Genomic DNA, 27,264 nt, shown 5'->3' on the forward strand with positions numbered 1-27,264 from the left:
AAATGATAATTGTACCCTAAGATGGAAATTTTCACTTTCCTGTTCTGCAAGAAGTCTAAAGCCTGCCTATGTCGTTTATGATGCGTGCGCAGATCGCGAAAGGTACATTCGGGGAATCTGATTCCGTGCTTTGATGATTTACGTTATCGACAACATAAGTTAAGAATTTGTTCATCGTGACAGATGTAATTTACCCCGTCAAAAATGTAAGTACATCCACAGGAGACGACTTGTCGATTTCCAGACGAGTCAGTAGAGTAGCTCAGAGCAGTTTTGAAGTTCCGATAGCACGTGTATCGTGTAACTGATGTGCATTGAAACGTGACAGTCGACTATGTGTAATCGGTGGATTGTCTAGTAATATATATGTGAACAGCAAACATAATTTACCGTATATAATGCATAATATGCCAATGCATCTATTGAATTGTTCTGTATATCGCTGACTGTCTGGCAACCAATACGTGACAGCGATATTTTAAGTATAAAAAAGCTTAGAAGCCCTGCAACTCGTAAACCAGTTATCAGTGCAGATCAGCTGAAACAAATATTTACGGATCAGCGTTGAGGGCGCTAGTCACTCAAAAAGAAGTTCATGAAAGCCTTGCGACTATGTTGAAATAAATTTATCTTTTTCAAAAAAAAAAAAAAAAAAAAAAAAAAAAAAAAAAAGAAAGCCCCATAGGATCCACATTTTTAGTTAGAATGATTTTCATGTACAATAAATTAAACTATTTTCCTCTACAAATTATCGCAAACTCCAGGTAAATGACTTTAAAACATACTTGCTTCAGTATCTTTGGTAGGCTGATATGGGGAGGAGCAGGTCGATATAGGAAATGTAAATAAGCACTTACGTACCTTGATACCTTGTTGGATGATCCAGGGAATTCTAAGTAACCATTTGTAATATTCAACAGTGTATTTGGTGTGAAGAACATGAAAAAGCCTTTTTATATTTCCACAGGGACGTTGTTATGCAACTTGTATCCAAGTACTGTATGAATGAGCTGGAGGCATACGGCCTGTGTGTCCAAAACAATCCACAAGACTGGAACTTGAAGTGCAATCAGTACAAAGCTAAAGTCACAGAATGTTCTTCTACACAGTAAGAACGCATGGTTCTATGAATACCTGAAATGTTTCTTGTTTTACAAACATGCTGTAAGGGTAGTGTGCGCCTCGAAAGTGAAAGACAAATTTTAACTTTTGTTCAAACTTTCCTGAATGAAACTTGCAGCCATTCTCTTACCAAATAGAGAATAAAAACCAGGGGTCACAGTGCAAAGTCAGGCACAAGAGAAACAAATTACCTAACAGTTTCCGAGATTTGAAATTCAATTGGCTGCTATCCCTGTGTTAACTCTATGGAAAAAAATGAAATTTTAGATTTTTGAAAAACTAAGCAAGTGAAAATTTTTCTTACATCAAGAGCTTTAAAACGAACCCCCGCAAGTGGTAGATCAGAAAAGAATTATAGAAATTTGAGGGTCCGAATATCTGTCCCAGAGGCGCATTTTACCTCTGACTGGCAGAGATATCATTCTAAATATTTTGGCTTTTGTTCATTTTTTCTCTTCAAAGTCCTGGTGTCCAAACTATAAAGAAAGCGTGTGTGCAAGAGTTTGCGACGTACGATGCTTGCTTGAAAGAAAACCCGCAGAATGTTGAGAAATGTGTAGCAAGTCTTAATCAGTTCCTGCAGTGTGCTGAGAGTGCAGCAGTGAAGCTGGAACAGTCCTTGAAGACAGGATCAGGTGAGATTTATCAGTTTTATTGGAAGATAATCATGAAACTTGTTGTTACCAATGAAATGCTAGTCAACCATGGATTCTAAGTCTTGCTTGCAAAAAGGCCAGGCAGTTGCACTCACAGGATGGCTTGGTATGCATGCTTGTTAGTCCCCACGGACACCGTCCGGGGGGACTTATAGGTTTGGTCGTGTCCGTGCGTGTGTGTGTGCGTGCGTGCGTGCGTGCGTGCGTGCGTGCGTGCGTGCGTCCGTCCGTTCACGCAGATATCTCAGAGATGCCCGAAGCGATTTCATTCAAACTTGGTACAAGGATTACTTCATATGTCATACAGATGCACGTCGATTTGTTTTGTGATACGATCCAATATGGCTGCCAGGCGGCCATTTTATTACGATTTTTTCATGTACAGAGCCATAATTCAGGCATGTTTCAACTGATTTTATTCAAAGTTGGTACAAGGACATTGACCAATGTCATAGATATGCACGTCAATTCTTTTTGTGATACGATCCAATATGGCCGCCGTGCGGCCATTTTGTTACGATTTTTTCATGTACAGAGCCATAACTCAGGCATATCTCAACCGATTATATTCAAACTTGGTACAAGGACATTGACCTATGTCATACACATGCACATCAATTTGTTTTGTGATACGATCCAATATGGCCGCCAGGCGGCCATTTTATTACGATTTTTTCATGTACAGAGCCATAACTCAGGCATGTTTCTACAGATTTTATTCAAAGTTGGTACAAGGACATTGACCAATGTCATAGCTATGCACATCAATTTTTTTGTGATACGATCCAATATGGCCGCCGTGCGGCCATTTTGTTACGATTTTTTCATGTACAGAGCCATAACTCAGGCATATCTCAACCAATTTTATTCAAAGTTGGTACAAGGACATCAACCTATGTCATACACATGCACATCGACTTGTTTTGTGATACGATCCAATATGGCCGCCATGTGGCCATTTTATTACGTTTTTTCATGTCCAGAACCATAACTCAGACATGTATCAAGCAAATTTATTCAAAAATGGTACAAGGAGATTGACCAATGTCATACATATGCGTGTTAATTTGTTTTGTGATACGATCCAATATGGCTGCTGTGCGGCCATTTTGTTATGATTTTTTCATGTACAAAGCCATAACTCAGGCATATTTCAACCAATTTTAATCAAAGTTGGTACAAGGACATTGACCTACCGTATGTCATACATATGCACATTGATTTGTTTTGTGATTCGATCCATTATGGCCACCATGTGGCCATTTTATTACGATTTTTTCATGTCCTGAACTACAACTCAGACATGTATCAAGCGAATTTATTCAAAAGTATTTTTATCACAGACCTAATGAAGAGGACTCTATCCTCTCTGAGGACCTGTAATCAAAGCACCCATTAACAAGTGGGGACTGTGTCATCAACGATGACTTGTTCTACAAAACTTGAAAACACCCCACCTTGTGGATTTATCAACAAAAACAGACACCCTTATATCATATATCAGAGAAAATTAACCCCCTTGGAGAGGGAGAGATAATTTCTAAACGCAGTTACAGCCAAGTCAATGTTGTATAGAGCAACAAAATTGTCTTCGCATATCAAGGTAGTGTTTTGCCATTGTGTGAACTAGCTTACATTCATTACTGTCTGGAGCAACATGATAACTTTTGGGAAAAAGATTTTTCATGATGATGTCATCATCATTTCAAACAATCTCATTTCCAAATTTACCATGGCAGTGCTGTTACATCTCAGAAATTCATCCACAAGGTTTCAAAGGGTTATGCTAATCCTTTCATGGACAATTTTGGGAAAAAGTGCCTTTTTTCTTGTTTCCACTATGAACCGTGATGATGAATGAAATACACCCCCTTTTCCGGGATTTTGGAAAATAAACATGCATGGGTACTTATATTCCCCTGAGAGTGTCACCGCTGGTGTGACTTTATAGGGTCAATGCTTTGACCTAGAATTCTTAAAAAGTGGTTTTAGCCTGTGATTCCTGTGATTTACATCCAGTGACGCAGTCAGATATTTTGAAAATTGGTGTAGTCCTACCTTCTCATACCAAAAAATGTTTTTATTTCCCATTGTGATAGCACTGTGCATAGCTGCGTGTGAGACAGAGATAAATATAAACTCTTGTATGCAAGTCTTCTGTCCACAAGTCCCGTAGTATAATAAAAAAAAAGACAACTACGGTAGCTAAATGTTGACAAATATGCTCCGTTGTGTAAACATGACTTTCCAGTAATATCCAGTTATAAGTATCAGAATATTTATAGATGAATCACATGAGCTCTTGAGATGTTGAATGTCATTCAAAAATAACCAGAGCAGTTGTTCAAGTACAATTATTTTAATACCTATTGTGAGTCACAAACGTCTGTAACATAGAACTCCCTGCCATTTTTAAGTCCAGATAATTTCTAGGAAAAACGTCTTCTCATATTGCCAAGCAGACACTGCAGACACTTCAGTCCTATTTGTGATTCTGTTTTTAAAATTTCAGTGTTTTCTTTAGGTTTCTCTCTCATATGGGGGGGGGGGGGGGAAATCCCCCTCTGCTTGAAAAAAAAAAATTGTGAGGGGGGTTCTCAATGAGGGGGACCATAATAAATTATGCAAATTAAAGTTTTTCAAGGCAGTAGTAAATTAAGGCTATAGAATGGATCAAATGTCAAATTAATGACAGTCTTCTGTTACTTACTTTTATCCATGTAGGAAATGTTTAATATGTTAAAAGTCTACATAAATCATTCATGGAGGTAGTAGGAGTTACCTCCATGAATCATTCAAACTTCATTCATATAAGTTAAAATACAGTTTTGTAAACTGAAGGTAAACCCTAATTGATTGTCTTTCAGCTGAAGATCATGTTTCTGCTGGTATTTTTCATTTTACTGTTGCTATGGGGAGATAGTGGGTAAAATCAACTATTGTGATGTTGCATCATGAGCAACAATCTTGCTGCAGCATGTCACTGTCAATACTCTGCATAAATCATTGTCTCAAGATCTCATTGAAGAAGGAGACAGCATGCGTTTGTGGCACTTTTTGTTTGAACTTGAGGTTTGCACAATGGCGCAATCTGAAGATAACACTGGAATTTCTAACCCATCCTTTTCCGTTTTTTTGCAGGACAAGAATTGAAAAGTGCCTAGTTCTTACAGTGTAATCAAGTACGTAATGGACATTTGTCAGCCATTTTGACTGTTGCCAGTCATGCAGTGTACTGATTGGCTACTTCATATTGTGGGCTGATCAACATCAACAGATCATGATCACCAGTATTATCAAACTCAACCTCGAGTCAGTGTAATTACCATTCACCAACAACTTGGTTACCTTACAAAAACAACAACTGCAAAAATTCAGGGACGACTGTTTTGCTAGTTCTAAATGACTTACATGTATTTTACAAACAGATTTTTTAAGCATTACCAATAAAATGAATTTGAGCATTGTGAGCTGGTATTGCATGTGGTACAGTGGTTTTCTGACACCAGTGCTGCCAGTAAAATTAGCCTAATGGTTCCTATTTTCAAAATTAATTTACAAAAAATGAGAGGAGCAACAAATTTAAAACACGTTGAACCTTTTAACCTGTCAGGCTCTTCAGCACTGTCTCTATCAAATAACTTGCTCATAGCAGGGTATATATTAACATGATATAACAGATTTTACGTTGCACTTATGGACTGCCAAAAAGATTTGACATGAACAGGAAAAAATAGTTTGTCTGTATCAGCTATCGAGACAAATAAAAAGGAAATTGTCCTTTTAAAATTTTTCCCTGTGTGATTTGGATCATTGTTGCGCAGAATGGGAAAGTTTCTTTCTTACCTTGTGCCTTGATTTGGCTGTCAAAATCAAAGTGTAATGAAGAGAGCCCCCTGTAGTTATTCCTGAGAGAGGCAGGATGAAATATGCTAGGCATTCAACCTTTCGGAAGTTTCTGCACAATGTGTGAGCTCATTAATCACCGTTATGAGAAATTAATGAAGAGACTTCCCCTAGAGTCTATTTCAAAGATGTGACAAGTAGCGCCTAGGATAATTTACATCTTGGTGACACCTGACATTGTGTTCACGGTGGAGTATGGTACGGTCCCGTCGGCCTCGAGAGATGACGGATCACCACACGAAATAATGGCAAGACTGCAAACTGCAGCCGGTTGTCCACAGGCAAATATCATTTGGTACCATTGTGGCTGCTATTCTGGTTTACAGTGGCGCATTAAACATCAATGCTGAGCATTTCTTGTCTGGTTTCCCATGTATAGGCTGGACGTATGCCAGACCTTTGAAAGTTTCCCTGAGTGCATTAAGAAATTGTCGTAGGGAGTGATTACATCTGGAGAAAATTGCCAGAAAACGAAGTAAAAGAAGAGTGTAACTGATAGATTGTGTCAAAGTTATGTTGATACTGTTGTGACTTCCAGTGATTCATACCATATAGATGTAAAGAAAGATCAACCACCTAGCAAATGGCCACAAAATATCAAATAGGAATTTAATAATCCTTCTCTAAAGCTTTTACAGTTCACAACTTTCCCACCAAATTTATTGAAATCACGTCTAATACTCCACGAAGTTTAACTTTAAACCAATTCCCATGGCTTCCACTTGACTGTGACGTATTCGTTGACCATCTATTAATTTTGAAATATTATGCTTATATACCATTGTTTGGTTTTGAATATTAAATTTTTAGGCATAGACGGAAAACAAAACTGGTAACAAAAACTCGACTTGGTTGAAAATAGATTCCAGTGCAATATTCTGTGAACTTTTGAAATATTTCCCATTCATATTTTTCTTCTTGTGCCTCCTTAAAAATGATCTAATACCTACTTCATCATAAATCTGGAAAACGAATGGAATTTCTCATTTGATGCCAGAAATGATAAGCAAGGTTTCTCTATATCAGCCCACAATCTGAGAAACGCGGCAGCTCTGGAAAGACATCGCGTGCTCCGGCAAAATGCTATCATAACAACAATCAGAGAGGGAGACCTGATAAAATTGAAATCTTCTCTTTAAGTGAAACCACTGATGAATTCTGGGAAATATGAAATACCAATCTTTTCATATATGAAAGAGATTAGTCAGTCTGTTCATTGATGCAGACGAGTCTCTTGGGGAAAACTGACAATATGTTTTGTGTATGTCTGTGGATAAATCAAAGTTGTGATATGGGATTAAGGCTCGAGTTGTTAGAAGATACAAGCAAGACTGTTGGCTGTGTTGTATCCAAGTTCATGACCGTGTCTCGATCAGTAGCAAGCCAAACAAATACTGTAGCTGTAACATATGCGGATTGAATCCATGTTAGTATTTATCAAGTACTACAGCTGCAACCAAGGTGGGTTTCATCTCCTGGCAGACTGACCTGGATATGGGTTTCCAACACGGAGAATTTTTCGTAGCTTTCAGGATTCTGTTGATAGGTCATTTTCAATATATCGCCCTCTGTGCCCAAACTTTGGCACTATATTGCACATACTGTTATTGAAAACTGAATGATCACAACGTGAAGGAAAGTGTTCATTTTAAGCAGAGCTCCTCAAAAATAGTTTGGCTGATGGAGTCTGGCTTATGTGCAGTTTGATCCCCGTTTCAAGGTGCAGAACTTCAAAATATTTTTTATTATGTCTACCCTGGGCAGAGGGCAATTGGGTTGGCATTTTGTCCCACCTACCCTGGCATTACAGATCACCGTGTTTCATATCTAAGCCAGTTTGATGTGCCGTTGACTTGAGGATTTTCTTAGCTCAAGACAGATATAAAATATTACATGTATTGGGGTACAGCTGTCTGAGATATTTCAAGCAATGATAAAGAGACTGAAAGAGCGGTGAAATCTTTAAAGTTTGTGGCCTCACTGTGGGCCGCAGTGTCGAGGGAGACGCGTAGGTTGACTGTCAAAATGATATAACTCATCGTCTTCAATAAATGAAGAGCACGCTGAGAAATTGTTTAAAGTTGAAAACTTTCTCACGCTGTTTTGCCACCTGTATCCATGGCGATGGCATTTGACAGCTCCCAGAGGCCAAACTTCACAAATTATCAATTTACAACCGAGCAAGCTAGGAGACTAGGGAGACGTGATTTTGAATTGAACTATCCAGATCTGTAGAAGGTCAGCATAATTCCCAAGATAGCAGTGGCTTTTACTCATCCATTCATTGGTGCAGCTCTTGATGGCCAAGGTCATGTGACAGTAGGGAGTCATGACAACTACCTAAATAATGACCCAACAGAGGCGCAGTACGCGCTACATGGGAAAAACAAACCTTATTTTCTTTAGTCTGATATTGAGATTTTTTTTGAAATATATGACATTGGTTAGCTTGATGCTGACAAGACATTCCCATTTCATAGACAATAGCATTTTTAATCCTTTGAGTGCTGTATTTTTTCCCACCAACATTTTAATGCAACATTTTACTAATTTTTATGAACTTTTCTGTAATTCCTCTGATAATTTTAGACCAAATGAACACAAAATTGAGGTCGGCAACTGTCGTAAAAAAAACTTATTCAAATCAGGCCTTACACACATTATGTATGCACGATTATATTCAGACATCAGAATAAAGGTATCAAATACAGCGTACATTCAAACTTTCAAATTGTACAGTCAATACATGAACCACAACTGATATACCAGTGTATAAGAGTCCTGGATTTTCTTTATGACAGCTGTCTATGCAAGGAGCTTAATCTGGAAGTCACCAACAACTGATGTATTTCCAACTCTCAGTAATTTCAAGTGAATGTTGAACCTTCTTAGCCATGTAAATGGCAAGCAGCGATAACTTTTTATAGTAAACTTTCATACTCTTGTGTTTGACAAAAAATTTTCCCAGTCCAGACGAGGCATTGTGGTCAATTTCAGATTCCAACATGAAAATAAAAGGAACAACAGCTGTAAGATACTTTTTTTATATTTTCATTGGTTTTGTTTGAAAACAAAATATGTTTTTCTCTATTTCTCTCCCAACAGTATGTTGAAATATACAATACAGCATTGCAGACACAGAGTACTACGTACCAACATGTCATGTTGTTGCTAAAATGTGAATTCTAGTTTCAACTAATTCAGTTGTCAACAGTAGATGTACATAAACGCAAGCTGTGTAGACAGGAATGCCTGGCACTTCAACACACTCTCTCAGGAGCAGAAAAAGAAACTGTATTTTACTAAGTAGCAAAACAAAAAATGTGAAAATGTGTCAGCTACATCTAAATGGAGCTATAATAGACTGATAATATCACTTGTATTACATTTTCATGCTATTATGATATATATATATAATATATATATATATATATATATATATATATATATATATATATATATATATATATATATATATATATATATATATATATATACACCTTCTTATGGTGCAGGGAAACTATTCGTTATATCATTTCACACTGTCCAGTAATGAAATAAGACCAGCACTCTTCATGGGTTGCAAACAATGGCACTTTATTGATTGTAAGTCTGAAAGACCAAGAGTACACAAAAAAAGAGAAGAAAAAAATAGAACTTTGCCTTTTTTTGTTTGATTATAATCATAAATGGATTAGAAACTAGCTGCCTATTTAGAATAGTGCATATTAGTGACTGAAAAACTCACAGAGCTGAGTTTTGCTTGATTCATTTTGAGGACATGTCTGAATGGTTCTACCCACTGGAGAAGTGAAGAAACAAACTCAAGAGTGGAGATTACAAAAGATAAACAAACAAATACACTGACCCCTCCAAAAAAAAAACCAAAATGAAAAGAGAGGTGATGTAATCATATGTCATGAAATATACATATCATATTTGGGTTCTAATAGAAGGTTGGGGATGACAGAATGAGCCAGGTTTTTACAAACAGCCAAACAAACACTTTCTTTCTTTCACTTTGTCATATTATTTGTTCTTCTGCAGCTGACTGTTATCCTCTGCGAGATGAAGCCAGGAGCAAATGGGAGTATTACGGTTGGACCGTCTTTTGTCTACTGACTTTGAAACCACATACAACTACAATCAGTCAAAATTTGAAAGAGCTGCCATCTTTTAGAAATGCTGCCTTATTTATATAATTATTTTCTGTTTGTTTTAAATATGTCAATGCTAAGGTTGTTTTGAATAATACACACAGAGGATACTGGCCAACACCAGATACATACTTATAGAAACACTATCAATCTGTGTGTTCTGCCCTGCTACAGCTGTATGTTACTGATGCTATGACAATAGGTATTTTATGTCATCGGCGTTTTTTGACTCCTCACAATGACACACCCTCTATATTATCAAAAACTGGTGACTGTACCCAGTTCAAGAGGTTTTTTTTGGCACTACAGCATAGATGAATGTGATTCAAGAGTATAGTCAACACCACATCTGATAAAAAAATTTTTTACAAGACACTCACAAATGAGGATACAAGTGAAAAATCAAACCCAGACTTTCTTCAGTATGCACGTAATGACATTGAAAAATGTACCCATCTCATTGACCTTGCCATCCCTATTTCCCCTGATGTTGGTTCAACCCTACCCTTTGAAACAATGAGAGTAATCTAAGCTTCGGTGGTGAAAAGGTTAAGAGGGGAAAGTACTGCACGGATCCACCACTGTATGTAAGCAGCTGGATGAAAGAGCAGAGCTTTTCAGATTCCTGCCATGGTTTTTTCTGAGAACGAGCAATGCTGAGGTATATATTCACGGGATTAACCCGGTTTTACGTGCATCACAAATGAGTTCTCTGGTAGCTTACAATCAGATTGAGGGAAAAATTTCATACAGCAGGTCTCCAATGAATCAGAATGGATGAACAATGCAGACAGACAAGCTTTCTTGCAAAGCAGAGACACGAACATCCTCGTTACAAACTGAAGTTTGGCCAAACTTTCTCGCCAGAGTTTCTTTTAATGTAGCACTGGTTCCTGCGAATTACGATTCACTTCGTCGGGTGGTTGGGATCACCGAGCTTGATCCGATTCATTTTTTTTGTTATTTGCTGCAAGAGTTATCTGAGAATGAGAAGTCAATTTCCTATTAACTGAAGACTCCAGTCGTTGGGCCATCAATTTGATGGGATTCAGTCAAAAATGGCTTAGATTTATTGGTGTCTCGACCCTGTACTATTCAGAAATCCTGATTAGTGGACGGACCGTGTACCATAGCACAGCATCCAATCTCCACCACTAATTATATAGCCGTGATTTATACAACCCTTCTCCCTTTGATCAGCGCTTTTTTCCACCACAGAGATCCAGAGGTAGTGATGGTAGATTTTTAATTCCAAATGAGTTCTAATCAGGGGTACCGTGTTATTGGTACCTTTTCAGTAGAAAAACCTCGGGATTAAAATGGTGTCTCACTGGCAGTGGTAATTTGCTGAACTTTAATACGCGCAGTGATTTGTGGGCTAGATTTACGGTACTCGGCCGAGGAGGGGAGAAAATGGAGGAGGGGAGATGACGACACTCGATGATGAAATATGGGGATCTTTTGACAGGGTGCGTAAACATAGAAAGAAATATTGAACAATAAAGGGAACGGCTGTCACCTCTACGACTTCTTACGCAAAGACAGCAGCTTGGTCGAAGATCTGAGAATCTCACCTCTGTGGCAAAGGGGATAACAAAACATCAAAAATTTACTTTTTACTCCAGTAGTTCCATTAAAAATCACATTTTCCTTTACATATTGATTTGTTATCCATACATCACAATGAATTGAGATGTCTTCGACCAATTCCCCTGGAGGCAAAGTTGAGAGATTTTCCGAAATAATAATCCCCGACTACCTATAAATTGATTTGGTTTAACATTTGTCATCTTTTCACTGAGCCACGATGTTGTCTGGGAAGTCCCATGGAGTTTTACTTTGTCCAATTTGGTGAAGGTGTACTCCGTACTTTTTAATGCTGGGGAAAAATAAAAACTTGCTAATTTCAAATTGAGTCTCGGACAGCCTCGCTTATAACACTTTACGATCAGACTCGGAATCAGTTGCACTAGACCTCTGGAGCCGCCGACGACTCCCCCAGCGCCTGTACTACAGATGTCATCTCACACCTGGTTCAGGAGGTCGCGATCTGTTATTTAACTGGAGACACGGCTACCATTAAAGTATCCAACTTGGGAAAACAGCGTCATCTTTCTTTCATGAGTTCTGCGGACAGATGCGGTGCAGTTATTTCCTGCAGATTTATATCGCGGCAGGAAAATTCCGCCGTTGTTTTGAAGTTTTTGTGGAGATAAATTGTCGGGGGCTTACGCGGCTGAACGCATGTTGGTTAACTTTGCAAAAGGCAGGGTCAATATTGGATAACTGGTGATCCGTTCAAAAAACCTGCACTCCCCTTTTGAAGTGACAGAAATTCTCATTTCTAATTATTTTACGATTGTTTGTCAAAGAAATGATGTTTTGTACCAATAACTGCCACAGCAAGGCGCACTATGAGGCTTTTGTTCAAAAACCTACCACACAGGCACAAATTTAAAAAAAATTAGTGTGGAAATCACCGCGAAAGCCTGCAGGAAAGGGTAAGATAGGACATATCTTTTCACGACGCTTGCTTGACGGGAAAATATGATTTAATGAAGTCAGGTAAGCTATAAGGGAAACCTCACTCACAGCAGTACCAATAACATGGACCCGCAGAGTGGAAAGTATAAGAAGCCATACATTTCTGCCTGGATATGTACTGTTCATGGTGAGACAGGATATTGTGTCTGTTACTGCTGCACATACTGAGTTCTTGTTTGTCCGTATTGCATGATCTCATTCATATTGCTGCATTTATTTCTTTATAAATATCACGGTATCCATGAGATGGAATTATCTGCCGTCTGTAGAGGATAATTTTGACTGAAGCGTTGAAATTAACACACTTGTACTAATATGCTGTAAAATTTTCTAAGGTAACATTTCGTGAAGTTGTTACAAAATCTTCATAATCAGATTTTTTTTTTGCACAAGGGAACAAATTTGCTTCAGTAAGAGGTTGAAGCTGAGGTGCATTTTTAATTGAGAAAATTTTCTAATGATGAAACGTTTGTTAGAGTGTCTCTCACAAAGTTTCTTGCGAGGAGATGGGATTCAAATTTGTGCCGCAAAAACCCGAGCTAAGCATTCCAAAGTATCTGGTGATTGCAATTCTCATTCAAAATGACTGATTCACCAGAACAAGATAAGCAAAACAAATGAAAATTCACTGACAAAGGTGAATCCGTTGCGATACTCTCTGATTCCAAACTGCATCGTAAAAAACCGCCAGATACACACCATGTCATATTTCACAATTTCCCGGAAATACCCACTGACACTTGCTTATCTCACTGAGCATGCTCAATTCATCAATATGGCTGCCTCTGGAGTCCGGGGGGTCAAGTGTCAACAGCTATGGCCCTATCTGCACATCTGTCATCCTTAGCCCGCTTACTTTTACTCATAAATTTACTGTAACCAGAATTACGGTATTAAAATGGGGGGATTACCAAATCTCCAACAGATAGAACTATACTAAAACACAAAACTACAGCCGAGGATCCTGGCTGAATAACAAAACACAGTTCAACACAGACGTACCACGTTGCAATGACGATAATGCTGGTTACCTGGGATGGCAGTATGTAATATCAAATATTACCCCCTCCCTTTTGAAAAATAAAAATCACAAAATAAAACTGCAACCTAAATATTTAAAACTGTTGAAAATTTCAGCTCATGTTAAAATCATAGTTTCAATGATAAAAACTAAGCTCTCACACTTGATTAAAATCAAACGTTAATACATGATTTGAAAAAAACAAAAAAAAGAAACCTTGGTGGGACAGTGTTTACTGGTGAGGGTCGGTTACATGTACAAGAAACATGCTTTTGGCACATCAGAACAAAGACTTTTGTTTTGTACAGCCAATCTGATTGGCGTGAAAATGAGTTTGTACAACAAGCTAAAGATGGATGGTACAAGCACAGAGTATTGTTTGAACATATTTTCTGCCTTTTTTTTTGGCTCTATCTCTATGCAACGCAACGTGCAGACATCTACACTGCCACTGAGCTGAATGAGTTTTCATTAATATCACAGCAGAGAAATTGCAGTGTCTTTCAATGTTAAAACAACGGCGGCCATTTTGAATGGAAACTTGGCCAGTAGCAAGCTTTAAAGTTTTGATGTAAATTTGTGCAAGAGTCATAAGATTTTTTTACAAGTGCTTTCCAGTAACATCCACCTTGAGCCTCCAAATTTGAAAAGACTGCTGACTGACTGACTTTGCTTGGAGCTACATTATGGTGATTATAATAGATATTATTTTGTACAAAACAGGTAAGATAAGAAAAGTGATGAAAACATATTCACATGGTTTTTCTTAAGTCTATCGGAAAATCTAAAATTGATTTTGGTTTGTGCAATATAAAATCTGCTATTGACCTCAGCTTCACCCAACAATTTTCTTTTTGTCTTGGCACTATTTCATTTTTTCCTTCACATTTATGAAACTTAATATTATACCCTTCTCTCAAGAAAAAAAGGGAATTTGTGCTAATTCTCGAAAAGCATTCTTACTTTTGTAAAATATTCCATCCCTACTTTCCCGTGTAGTGGTCCAACCAATGCATTGAAAATAAAAAGTCTGGACCATCATGTATAAGTATTGGGTAAGTGGGATGTTGAAGGGTTAAAGATGAAAAACAATTGTAACTTACGAACTGGAGCACTCCCTGAAAGGTGGACGTAGATTGTTTTGAATATTTGAAAATTGTCGCATTATAGAGAATTCAGCTTTCATTATAATACCGTGGTATTTCATTCTTCCCCCCCCTGGAAAACGATGTCTTTAAGTATATTTTATTAGTGATCATCAAATTTTCTCTTGCATTTTCAAGGAAGATTTTGTGAAGGTGGCGATGCTTTATTTCACAACGGTGAAACGGGAAGTTGAGAGCACGTTGAGGCAACATGAAGTTTTGTAATCATTACAACTGTAATGTGAGAAGCTGAGCTCCAGTGGAAAAAAAAAAAATTGACAAGTTTGACTTAAAGGTCAACGTGGACTGATCGCATTCAGTGCGAACCTGACATACTGAAAATGAGAAACACAGTTCTGTACATTACAAGGTTTTAAATTGTGGAGTCGAGCTGAGGTCAATCTTTGCACAAATTCTGAGAATATTTCCCTTCAACCATGCTTCTAATCCTATCAGCTTGTTCACTGAGGTTCTTTTGTTTCTTAAAATCCACTTTACAGATGTTCTGTAGAACAATGAAATATCGACTGGATGAGTATAAAATACATTAAGATGTGTACGTACTTACAAGGGAACTCACACACGAAAAACCTGCAAATTTGATTTGCAGTGTCTTAGAATTGTAAAACTTCTACCATTACAATATTACTTGGGAGAAAAAAAAATTGTATTCTGCACAGATCTGTACTTGACCTTAGAGTGACCTTTTTGTCATTGCTTGAAAGTTGGGCAATAGCAGCCAATGAAATTACTTTTCATTGGACATGTGACCGATGGAAAAGACTGTTGCTATGTAATTTGCATTTTACTGACATGTAAAGTTTTTGCACTGGAAAGGGGTGTGATTGGCCTGTATAGTAAAAGCAAAATACACCAGAACACACCAGATATTGTCCAAAATTGAGTGAGTGAAGCTGTCGTAAAGCTTTATGGTTCCTCAGTTCGATTTTGGATCGATCCAAATTTGTTTCATGTTTTTTATCACCTGCTTGACAGATATCATTACGTAAAGAACTGTTTTGTTGTCATTTTGTCTCACATCATGGCGTCTTAAACTTTCTTTTCCCCAGTCACTGCCCATTTGTTGACAACACTGACCTATGACCTGTGACAGAATACAATTGGACTATACCATTACAAAAGACAGGGATGTTGAATTTCACACGCAGACTGACACTAACCTCACATCTTTGTAGTACACAAATACACTGCTCTGGCATACAAACATTCTGCCAAGGCTAAAAATGACAACATTGATGTCTGATACTTATTTATAATGTGGAAGTAACCAACTTTGAATAATAGGTGGGATAAGTTACCTTTGGCAGACTAACAGATCAAAATGATTTTCACCTTTTTTTTTCAAAATTCTGTTAAAATTGTCAGGTTTTGGCTCATTTTTTGTTTTAAAACAAAGCTAATAACGACCTACCATAGAATATATTTTAAGACAGCCTTAAGTTCATCTTAACTACAGTAATTCCCTGCCTCGGACACAAGGCAGTATCTATGTTTAGTACTTTTTTGCAAACTGATTGTCCATAACGGAATTCTGGTGGGAATCAAAAGACAACTGTCGTACTGTTCGACTGATAAAAATCCTCCAAAATTGTAAACTGAAGTGTGACGCTTTCGTATCTGCTTCTCAGATTTGGAGACATCCATCCCTGTACCGTTCATGTTGCATTTCATTTTCAAACCCCCTATGGTCAGGCTTATTCACAAAATTTGAGCCCCTCAGGCAAGGTTAGACCTGCAACTATGTGAACAACCCCTCGGGTTGTTAAACATTATTCCCCACCCCACAAAATTTGCAAAAGAAGAATAAGTTCACACAACATGTTCCATTAGTCAATTTAAAATTCACCGTTGGGGTTAGCAGATAAAAATGGGGCAAATTTTAATTGAGACAAACGGCTGACATTATTTAAACGCTTGCCCATTAAAACTAAATGACATGATGTCGGTCAGTTGTTTGAAGTTACTTGTGTTCGACCTGAAGTAACTGGAGTCAGGGATTGAAACTTGGCTTTACATTGCCTATCAGAAACAGGCACATCATCTGGATTTTGCTGTTGGTTGATCTGACACATCTTTGAGTTGGTAGTGTGGCTGTCATGGTAGTGTGGCTGTCGGCTGAGGCAGAGTTCATAAACACTTTTATCTAGTGGTCAAACAAAACACAAGAGCTCCATAAGTTTATGGATGGTTTTTTTTTGTGGACTTTGGCATTTGGTAAGAGTTATTTGTCACTCTTAAAGCTGTTCACCCCGATTTCTTTGAAAACAGGTCCACAATCACCATATATAACAATGGGTTGGGGCCAAACCATAGCAGAGAAAGGGTTGTCTACCTGACATCTGCTGCCAATCTTGTGCAATTCTGGGCAGTCATTCTCAAGGTAAAACAACTACAAAATCTCTGAGTTCATCGAGATCTTTAACCTACTTTGGGTGATCTGACTGACGCTGCTAATTTACCAAGAAATGTTTCCAGATATTTCGAAAAAATCTACTCAGTCTTAATAGATAAATTCTGGAATTTTGAACCCAAGAAAGAACTGCTGATCTGAACAATGATTACACAGAAAGTACTACGTATGTGGATTGACATTCTTACTATTTCGACAGCAGAGCTAAAACTGATTGGCTCTGAATCATTTTGAATATCAAACTAGACAGAGATGACGTAGCGAATGTTAAGCCAAATTTCAATCGCTGACCTTGGGGGTTTCCCACAAGTGTAAGTTGCTGCAGGCAGTTTACGGTTGCAGAACGCACTGGGCAAAAGTTTCAGTAGGGTGGATATCGTTAATATGTCTCAAAACCATACAACGTCGTACTATGATACTCAGTAAAGCCTTTACCCGGAAAAAAAAAAAACACACACACAAACTGGCCAAAAGACTAATTGTGCTTTCCGTCATCGCTTGATTCGCCGCTGTACGAGCCTTCATCATCACCGTGGCTATTGTAGTCGTTACCATGCAAACCGTGCATGGAAGCGAAATCCAGCGAGTGACTTCGGTCCTCGTTGTCTCCTTTGTTCGGGGACGAACTCTGGCGGCCGCTACCACGATGGTCTTGGCTGGCATCAGAAGCAGACATTGCCTGCAAGTAAAAAAGTGATGAAACAGAGAAACACACCGTCAGTTTGGTTGAATAAATTTTTTTTTTTGCTTCCTTGCCAAATATTAGAGTTGTTCATGCCAAACTTATATAAAAAAATATAGGATGCCAATGTCAGGTATAAGTTAGTTTGTCAAATAATGAATGAAAACGCAAGTGAAAATTTGATCCAAACTGTTAATTTCCACATTGGTATATTCTAGATAAGCCTGGCCTGATACAATATGGTGGCCAGATGGTGCCATTTGAATAGAAGGTCACTTAGTTTCATTTTTTTTTTGGTTTTTTGTTCTCGAAAACATCAGTTTCTCAATGTTTCATCACTTTTTGTACGACAGCAACGTACCGTTCATCATTCCAAATTTCAAGAAAGAGTATCATTGACGATGAAAAAGCAGAGAAATGAAAGTGTCACCAAGAAGTTAGTAAAAACATAGGTGTTGGTTGCCGGTTTTGTCGTGTGGAGAGTTCATGATATGACCAACCAAAGACTGCATTGTCGTCCACTTGAACAATTTTATTTTTAACCCCCCTTGCTTTCCCAAAATTGCTGTACTTAATGATTCCATCAAGGTCATTGCCATTCAAGTTTTCATTCCAGTAAAGACCAGAAGAAGTCTAACTAAAATTGTCCGTACGTACAGAGTATACGCCACAGTTTTGTCAGCAAAATATATATTTAATGTTTAGTCATAAGCAATGGTTTGCTATGTGTGGTACCTTCTATATCAAATGGACCCTCCAGGCCAAGATAAAAAGACTTACTGGGTGTTTTTAATACTTTTTATGAAGAAAAATTGATACGAAAGAGAAGTAGAAAAAGTGAGGGTGTATATGGGTTAAAAGGCTATAGGTGAAAGGTTACAGGGTCAAAGGTAAAAGGTCAATACCCCAATACACTGTAAATTTGTAGGTAGGGAACACGCAAACAATTTACACACACACACACACATCCTTTCACATAAAATATGACGATGGTTGCTGACATTTTGCCTTTATTCACTGAATCCTGACAAAATGTAGACAAAAAAATGTACATATTAAAAAAATGTTCATTTGAAGTGATGTTTACCATCCATAATGCTCCCTCTCAAAAATACAACTCTCAATCTCTGTCTCTCCCAAGTTTCCTAGCAACTACTTCAAAATAGCAATACTACAAGTCAAATTTCAAACTACACGAGTCAATTTACAAAGTTCGTCGTCATTTCTTTTTTTCCCCATCACTTTACAAAGAATAAGACATTTTCCAATTTTCATACAGCTCCAAGAAATAGATGTCGTATTATCGAAAAATAAAAAAAACAGCAGCAGACCTCTGATCCATGACCTTGGGGTCACATGAGAAAGTTTTTAGAGGAAGCATTTCATGTTGTCAGTTTTTTCATATTTTTTTAATGTCAATGTCTGTCTTTAAAAAGTGCAGCATTTTTTTAAAGATGGTAGGTAACTATTTACACTGAGTAATTACACACAAGGAAAGCAGAGAAGCAGTGAAAAAATGTTAAAAATGCTGACTAAAAAAGCTGCCTGTATATTACAGATATGCTGAAACAAAAAACGTAGAAGTGTTACAAACAAGATGTCTGGTTGGAGTGCAGCAGTAGAGGTTTTAAAAATGGTGAACAGATTATCTCACAGATAACCTTAATAAAAACCCATTTTATTTTGACATTTTCCGCCAAAAGTTACCATAAAATGTTCTGACATCTTTAAAGTTGACAAATTTTTTTTTCTTTTTGAAGACTCAAATTTAGCTGATTGTAGCAATTTTATGTTCATAAAATTTGTTACCTCTATGACAAATTGTGAAATCTCCCTCTTTTTTTTTTTAATCTGCCTGGCAGTGTAATTTGGAAGTATCAGTAGTTTTATCAGAAGTTTCAATTCAAAAAATACAATTTATTTCTTAAAAACACTCTGAGTGGAATGCTTTGAGCAAAGAGTGAGATTAACAAGAAGAGCGGCAAGTTAAAATGGACCTTCCAACTTTGAACTATGAAACATTAGCCTCTACACTTTAACCCTTTTGGCTTTAACAGTCACATGGACACAATTGTTTGCATATAATATACACTGAACACTTTCATTTGATTTTAGAGTCAAATTGAAAACCTATGTTTTTTTTTTAGAATGAAAGCATGAGAACAAACTCTTTCGGTTGTAGCACTGTACTAGATATGAAAAGAAACATTCAAAATACATACACTGTATGATTGAAGAGAAGTACACTACATTGAAAATGTTTAAAAATACATGGCAAAACCCTTACTTGAAAGGTCACTGACAACTCAGCTAACGTACATGGGAACTTTTTTAATAACCTTTGTTGTTGTTGTTGTAAAATCGATCGTTTTCACACTTGTATTTCACACAAATCGTACACTGTTATAAATTTTGCAATGTCACAGACATCATTTTTTACTTTAGATGAGTGACCAAGACGTGAACTTTTGACTTAAAAAACTGTTTTTTGTTTTCAAGGGTTTGTATCTATAGTATGCAACAAAAGAGATTTGAGAACCTTATCGATCATCTTTGACTTTTCCAACAGTAAAATTTTGCATATCAATGAGATATTTGCATATGACCCTTGTGTGACCTTACATCCAGGCAGTTTATATGGCTACCATGCTTTCACTTTTGTGATCTTGCTGACAGAAAAGATTCCATTGCTATTTGAACTAATCTTATGATACAGGTTCACTTTTTTTTCACTATCATTCGTGAAAAGTCAGAATTTGACCATTTTCAATCAAGTATTTCAGATTGTAAGGTCACCGAGGGGTCCTGCAAATGGCTGCACGCTGAGATTTGACAAACATTTTCTGAGATGATCTGTGCAAGTATGGCTATTGAGTTTTACAATACTGGTATAGCGTGCCGAAAATTAAACAGAAAAACATAAACGTGCTTTCTATCTCATTCTCTAAGTTGTTTTGAAACTCTAAAACCACCAGTGGTTCTACCAAACTCCTGTACTGTGATTGTACAATCTTGATAGCGGTATTTTACGTTGATGGACTTCAAATGAACTTCAATCCATCAAAATATCTGAATTTAATTAATTACACAAATACAATTGCTACATGTACACCAAAATATACTGTCACAATGCCTCCTAGGATCCAAAACCAAAATGTCTGAACAAGGAAATGTTTCACCACAAAAATATTACTCAAGGAAGGGGATAGACAGCGTGCAAACCTGCTGATAAATGATCTGTCTCCCCCGCCCTCGAGGTTCAATATGTGAGGTACTGGATTTTATTCTTTAAAAAAATGTAGAAACTGTTTGTTAAACATGTCAGTGCGTGGCATCTGAAATCGGGACGCCATTTTGTCTTCTCAAAGTCGTGTCAGTAGTGTAGGTGTGCTCCAAATCCCCCCCAAAAAACACCTAACCTACTCTCATCTATGTTTATGTCGTCTTTTGGAATATTTACAGAATCCTATTTGGCACCGAAAAAAAAAGGCCATGAAACATATGCAAAGAAGAAGAGTGATAAATCTGACAGTTGTCTTTTTTTTTATATGTTAAAACAGACAAAAGGTCAGATTTCCTTATGAAAAATAATATTTGTTTGAAGAAACTTACAGAGTGATTGACTATGAAAAAGACTAGGAGCATGTGATTTTACCTTACAGATGACGTTAAACAAGCTAGTTCATGAACTCATCATATGAGGGCATGACATCTACCTGACAAAGTATAACCTATGAAATTCATTTGCTCAGGTCATGACCTTTGACACATCTCTGTGTCTGTTGTGTGACCAATAGCATCTCATCAGACCTGACTGAAAAAATTGGCGGGAACTTTTGTTTGCAGCGAACAATATGTCACAGCAGAGTTAGTGTACAGAGACTCTCTTCCATGACGATGAGCAAGCTAGAAAGAGGGTTTACTCTAAAACTTTGACACTGAACTTGACAAAATTGATTATCTTTTAATTGAAGAGGGCTAATCTCACAAAATCTGGAAGACTCAATAAATCATGAAAGCCACAAACATCTTGAAGAGGCAAGCGATACGTCATTTGAAAGAAATTTGGCAAGGACACAAAAGGTCATGATGGGATGGCGTTGAAGAGACGGAAGCTTTGAGCTCCCTTTTTCACTACAAATACTGTAACCAAGGTGATGTGTGAATGTTTGGCAATTCTTTTCTCAAGTCACTTTTATTTAATGTCTACCAGAGAGTGGACGGTCAAAGACTAAAAGAGGTAGTCGTGAAAACCAGCCTCAGAGCAAAACGCAAGAAAAGATGACAATTTTCTTTTCTCTGCTGTAAAAAAATACCTTGAAATGCTACATTTCCATGAATGAATACTACGATATGCAGTTGATTTTGAAGATATGCGAAAAAACTGCAGCATGGGACAATGAGCACGGCTCACTTGTCTTAAAAGATGTTCAAAAATTAACATTAAAGCCGCACTGGCTGTGAAAAAGCATTAAAGTTGTAGTGTCTCTAATGCTGTTTGAACATTAATGATTAACCAGGTAAGGCAAAGTTATTTTTCTTAAATAGGATGTTTGGGGTGTTTATATTTGGATTGTCCAAATGAGATTATGGAATGCCTGACCTTTACGGGACAGTTGCTTTGCTTATAAAGTAGTACTTACTTTTGAAAATCGTTTTCTAAATATATTGAACCAAACAGCAATGAAAAACAACTAGTTACCTAGTCAGAGCCTGCAAAAATGTGTGTTAAGGCCATCATAATCACTGTGTTTGGTGCTTTGGGTAACAGGACTAAATAACCAAAAGAAATGTATTTGCTTTAAATCAGCCAAAACTTCGAACAGTATAAATGCATGCTGCCAAGTTGAAAAATTTTAATATGCAAATATATCTGATAACATTCAAATTATGTGCAGCAAATGACATTCCAAAATACAAACAAGACGTCAGAATTCGGTGGTTGACAGATAAAATCAGGAACAATGTTTACAATTCAGTGACAAGTTTTTTTTTCTTACTAGTTTTGTGAATATTGTCCTGATATTTACGATAGGCAAAGCTACTATGCATTGATTATGTTGGCTGGCTGTAATTCTATGTGTTTTGTCAATGTACATGTCATCTTCACTTTACAGTCACCCCTATTATCCTTTAATGAAAGTCCAACCTTGTTACAGAAAGGAACACGGCTGGACAAAAGTACAAATCAAAGATAATTGTTACAGAAGTAAAACCTCATGTTTTAATTATTATGCTATGCTTGTAAAAGCCGCTGCTATTTACACATGATATTGTAAAAAATAAATGACAGCAGAGGATACTGCGATGCATGATTCAGTGAAATAAAAATAATTGTCCATGAGCTCTGTTTTTATTTTAGAAGAGGTGAGAGGTCGTCACGTGGAACCTACCATTTCCCCTGCAGAGGTGGTAGTAGCTGTGGAAGTAGGGTGTTGACCATATCCCATGTTATGTGACTCATACATCCCCTGCTGATCTGAGTTGTACCCACCAGTGGATGAGATGACTTGGCGCAGTCCCGGCACCTTGTTGGAGCCACAACACATTCAGTGTGTTAACATTTTATAGGGGAGGGGAGATTTTTTTTGCGTCTTTTTTTCACTTTCAGAAGAAGAAAGATTTTAAGAAAGCTATATTTACACCGATAAAAGAAATTAGCCTCTTTTCATTTACTAACTACATCACAAAATACCATTAAAAGAGTTTGACAGAGGTTTACAACCCTTTACTCATCATATACAGAGAGAAGCAACTGCAAAAATTTTGATAACTTGCAAACGTTTTGAGAATTTTTTCAATTTTTCCACAAAGCTACGATTTAGATCCAAAATTGGCATGCTTTCTTGCAAAAAGTTGTGGTTTTCTGACAATTTTGTATCGTATCCTCCAGTTCTGGTGGGAAAAAAAACACCCTTGCAAAATGAAGGAGTCGGCTCTTGCAGTGAGTCTGTACTGTTAAGTGTTTACATGAAAGAACATTTTTAACTAGTAAAGAATAAAGAGGTGTGCTGAAGATGCACTACAGATATTTTGCAAACAGCATCCTGCGTGTACATGTCCATACACCACATATTCAGAAATGGTAGGCGCCCGTATACACGCACGCAGCACGCCTGACACTGTTTCCAAAATCACTGTAATGACACGCTACCTATGAAGTGCAAGGGCTGAACACAAAGACCTACAACTCTGTGCTTTCCCAGTATTTGGAAAAGTATAAAGAAATAATATACAATTGTTTAAAATTTTCTAAAAAATACACACACTTTTTATTTTCCTTTTTTTTTGTGAAGAAAAGGTAATCTGTGATGCTTGCCCTGTCAGGCTGAAAGGCAGACCTTGGCTGTTGTGTTGGGAACATTCTACCCTCCACTTACAGCATGGAATATTCCACTTGTACATTTACAAAATGGCAGCAACACCATTTTCATTTGGAAAAGGGGAGGAAGAGGGTAGAAGGACAGGGTCAGAAGCGAAGTGCTCTACAAGACAAGAAGACTCAGTCACCCCTCTTACTTGAGAATGGCGACAACCCTCCCTGTACAGGAAAGATCAAGACAAACATTGTTTCAAGGGGTGTCAGAGAGTTGATTACATGGGTGAAATGCTGGGCGATACCTGTGATTGAACATTAGCTCCGACTTGTGCCCCTGATGTTTGGTAACTGTCGCCATTGACCTGCTGCATTCCAATGAACATGTCCTGCTGGGCACCCATCATCTGTGATTGGGATGTCATTTGGTACGATCCTGATGAACCTAAAAGAAACCCAAAAATAACAATTTTTTTTAAAGAAAAATTATTGATATCCTTGAAAATGCAGGAAACAACAAATACCCTTGTATATTGCATTATCTTTTTCAACCTTTTGAACCCTGAGTTGAGGGTGAATCCTTCAATGATGTCATAGGTCATGAAAGGTCATGGTTCAAGGGGTTAATGACCTTTTCATGCTTACTTGCCTTCCGTACGACTGCTTGCTTTAGGGAACAGAATAGGAAATTGCCATTTCTTGGTGTAATATATTGTAATATATAAGAATTATTCATCTTGCTTGTGTACAGCTAGATCAAATTTTAATCTATGGCGTATTTAAAAAGATGACGGTCTTATAAAGGCAGGGGTTTCTCTTATTATAAGATGAAAGAATTTCCCAAATATGGAGTTTCAGCTAAAAGATGAGAAATTGTATCAATTGTCCACAAGTCGTAACCAAATACATTTCTAAATGTACAAAATAGGATAATTTTAAATCAAACTTGATTCAACTAACAATCTATTTGGCCATGTTAGGGATTTCATAAGGCATCGCCTGGCATAAAAAGGCTCTAAATGAAATATCATGCAGAATGCAGCAACATCTACTGACACTAAGAGATGGGTACATAGTTTTCAGACCTACGTATGGATAACGATATTGCTATTAGTATTGAGATTAAAACGTCCATAATACGGCGACAAACACAAAAACATAGGGCCAAAGTCCCTGAAGCTACTATAGACATGGAAATAAAATTAAGTATTTCCTGACTGTATGAAATTATCTCACTAATGTCATCCTAGGGACTTGTAAACCAAATATTAAAGCTGTCTGACCAGAGGTTTTGAAAAAACAAGCGACCCAATAGTTGACAGAGCTCTGCTGTGTTATGTAGAGAATAACCTTTTGTGACACATGTATTGATGAAGAAGGTGGATATAAAGAATCTTAAACTGGTTATCTTTTATCAGTATTTTCATCCTATTAACCAAGCACATTTTAACTTTCAATCAACATTGTAAGTAAGTTCTGTTGAATAAGTTGAGACTGTACGTACTCAGAGAAAGCACACTGAAGAGACAAATGTTTGAAACTTAAGAAGTTCAAGGTCATCGAAAGCATTATAAGGAATCATGTAACGCTTTCATTGCACTGTTTACACAGATTGCATAATTGCTATAAATAGCACATGAGGAATCTTACAGCCCAGCTTTACCATAAAAACCCTATCACTTTGACCACTCTCTTAATTGACCACTCTATTTTTTTCCTCAAAAAGTAATTTTGTTTTATCCTTACCAAGTCAACCACAAATGGAAATTAGAACTTTCTCTGTCTCTATTTATTTGACCACCCTATCATGACAAACTATTATGAGCAATTTCTTTTAGATAACATACAGGGCACAATAAATGACGGTTCAGAATATGTCAAGGTTGGGATTCAGGAAAGTTGCCTTTACATGTTTTAATCCTCCAAGATGGTAAGCATTTCACTATAAACTGTAAAAAAAGGTTTAGCTTTCTGATAATTCTACAGTAAAAGTATTTTGGCTGTGATGATTTCCTAATTAATTCAATTATTTAAAACATATTAATTATTTTTTTCTGGGTGAACTGATAGGGTTAATACAGTACAAGAATTACATATAATGTAAGTCAAATTTTGACCAAAAATGACAAAAAATTCCTTAAAAATACACATTTGCATATTTCATCACAATTGAACAAAATCTAAGTTGGGTTATCCCTAGGGACCTGTATACCAAATAACAAAGCTGTCTGACCAGCGGTTATGAAGAAGAAGATTTTTTACCAAAAATGCCTTTTTTGGCATTAATTTGCCTATTTTCATCAATATCAAAAATTGAAAAAAATAGTTTCTCAAAATCATATTTTTCATCTACACAACAAATATCACATCAGTAAGTACTGCGGTTCTCAAGATATTTGAGTGGACGGACGCCTCACAAACGGACATACATACATACATACATACATACATACATACATACATACATACATACATACATACATACAGACTGACGACGGACGCCGGACGGATACCCATCCCAATAGCTTCTATAGACTATAGTCTATAGTCGCTAAAAAACATGTCACAATTTAGAATTAATTCTAATATGCTCCTATAATTGTTGGTACATCTCAGACATTAATCAGTTCTAACATTCACAATCCCTTGAAACAAAAACGCCCTGGGAGTCATACAAAGAGCCCATCAACAAAACCACACTTTTGTTCATATACACTGTCACAGAAAAAAAGTCGCCACAGCAAACTGAGATCATATGTTAGTGAAAATTCTAAATGAGTAATGGTGTCACAAATGAAAGAAGTCTCACAGAACACTCGGTATTTCACTATATTCCTGATCCAACTCTCACTTCCATTTGCCTTTTATTTATATCTGAAGTTCACAGCCGAATTTTAGACTTCCATTAAATACTCTTTAAGATTTATGAGAACAGCGGCAGGAACGGATCTGCCATATTTTGTCAGAAAAGGGGAAAATGGCTGAGACTAAATGCTTTCTGATTGGTTTCATCAATCAGAATTATTGTTTGAAAACAATTTGTGACGATTCAGCTTCACAAAGACAAATTATCGTAATTCATTTGATGTGTGTGCCTATTTAAAGATGAAAGAACACCATATGTGTATCAGTATACATATGTGTGTGTAACCAGTACCTGTTGTTAGGAATAAATGGGTGGACGTGTATGTGCTCATGTATGATACACCTTATGATGTCTGTACTTATGTATGTGCAATGTATTTATTGTGTGTGTGTGTGTGTGTGTGTGTGTATGTATGTAT

At 37.0% G+C, this 27,264-nt stretch overlaps 2 protein-coding genes across 7 annotated transcripts in view; one reads left to right on the forward strand and one right to left on the reverse strand.

Moving 5' to 3' along the window:
- The first annotated feature begins 72 nt into the window (after positions 1–72).
- Positions 73–5,571, forward strand: LOC139114088 (coiled-coil-helix-coiled-coil-helix domain-containing protein 5-like). The gene is made up of 4 exons (XM_070675604.1): positions 73–206; positions 968–1,108; positions 1,585–1,757; positions 4,920–5,571. Coding segments are annotated over exons 1-4 (339 nt in total). The 5' UTR covers positions 73–204; the 3' UTR covers positions 4,943–5,571.
- A 3,685-nt stretch (positions 5,572–9,256) lies between these two features.
- LOC139114082 (pre-B-cell leukemia transcription factor 1-like) overlaps positions 9,257–27,264 on the reverse strand; it is a 94,691-nt gene continuing 76,683 nt past the window's right edge. For 3 of the 6 annotated variants that reach the window (XM_070675591.1, XM_070675592.1, XM_070675590.1), the window contains exons 7-9: positions 24,286–24,425; positions 23,058–23,192; positions 9,257–17,661 (exon numbers count right to left, since the gene is read on the reverse strand). In XM_070675591.1, the coding sequence (XP_070531692.1) occupies positions 17,458–17,661; positions 23,058–23,192; positions 24,286–24,425 (479 nt within the window). In that variant the 3' untranslated portion in view covers positions 9,257–17,457. The remainder of the gene's footprint in view (positions 17,662–23,057; positions 23,193–24,285; positions 24,426–27,264) is intronic. The other 3 variants (XM_070675596.1, XM_070675595.1, XM_070675594.1) reach the window with 1 other exon arrangement.

The sequence above is a fragment of the Ptychodera flava genome, chromosome 16 (genome assembly GCF_041260155.1).
Source record: "Ptychodera flava strain L36383 chromosome 16, AS_Pfla_20210202, whole genome shotgun sequence".
NCBI lineage: Eukaryota > Metazoa > Hemichordata > Enteropneusta > Ptychoderidae > Ptychodera > Ptychodera flava.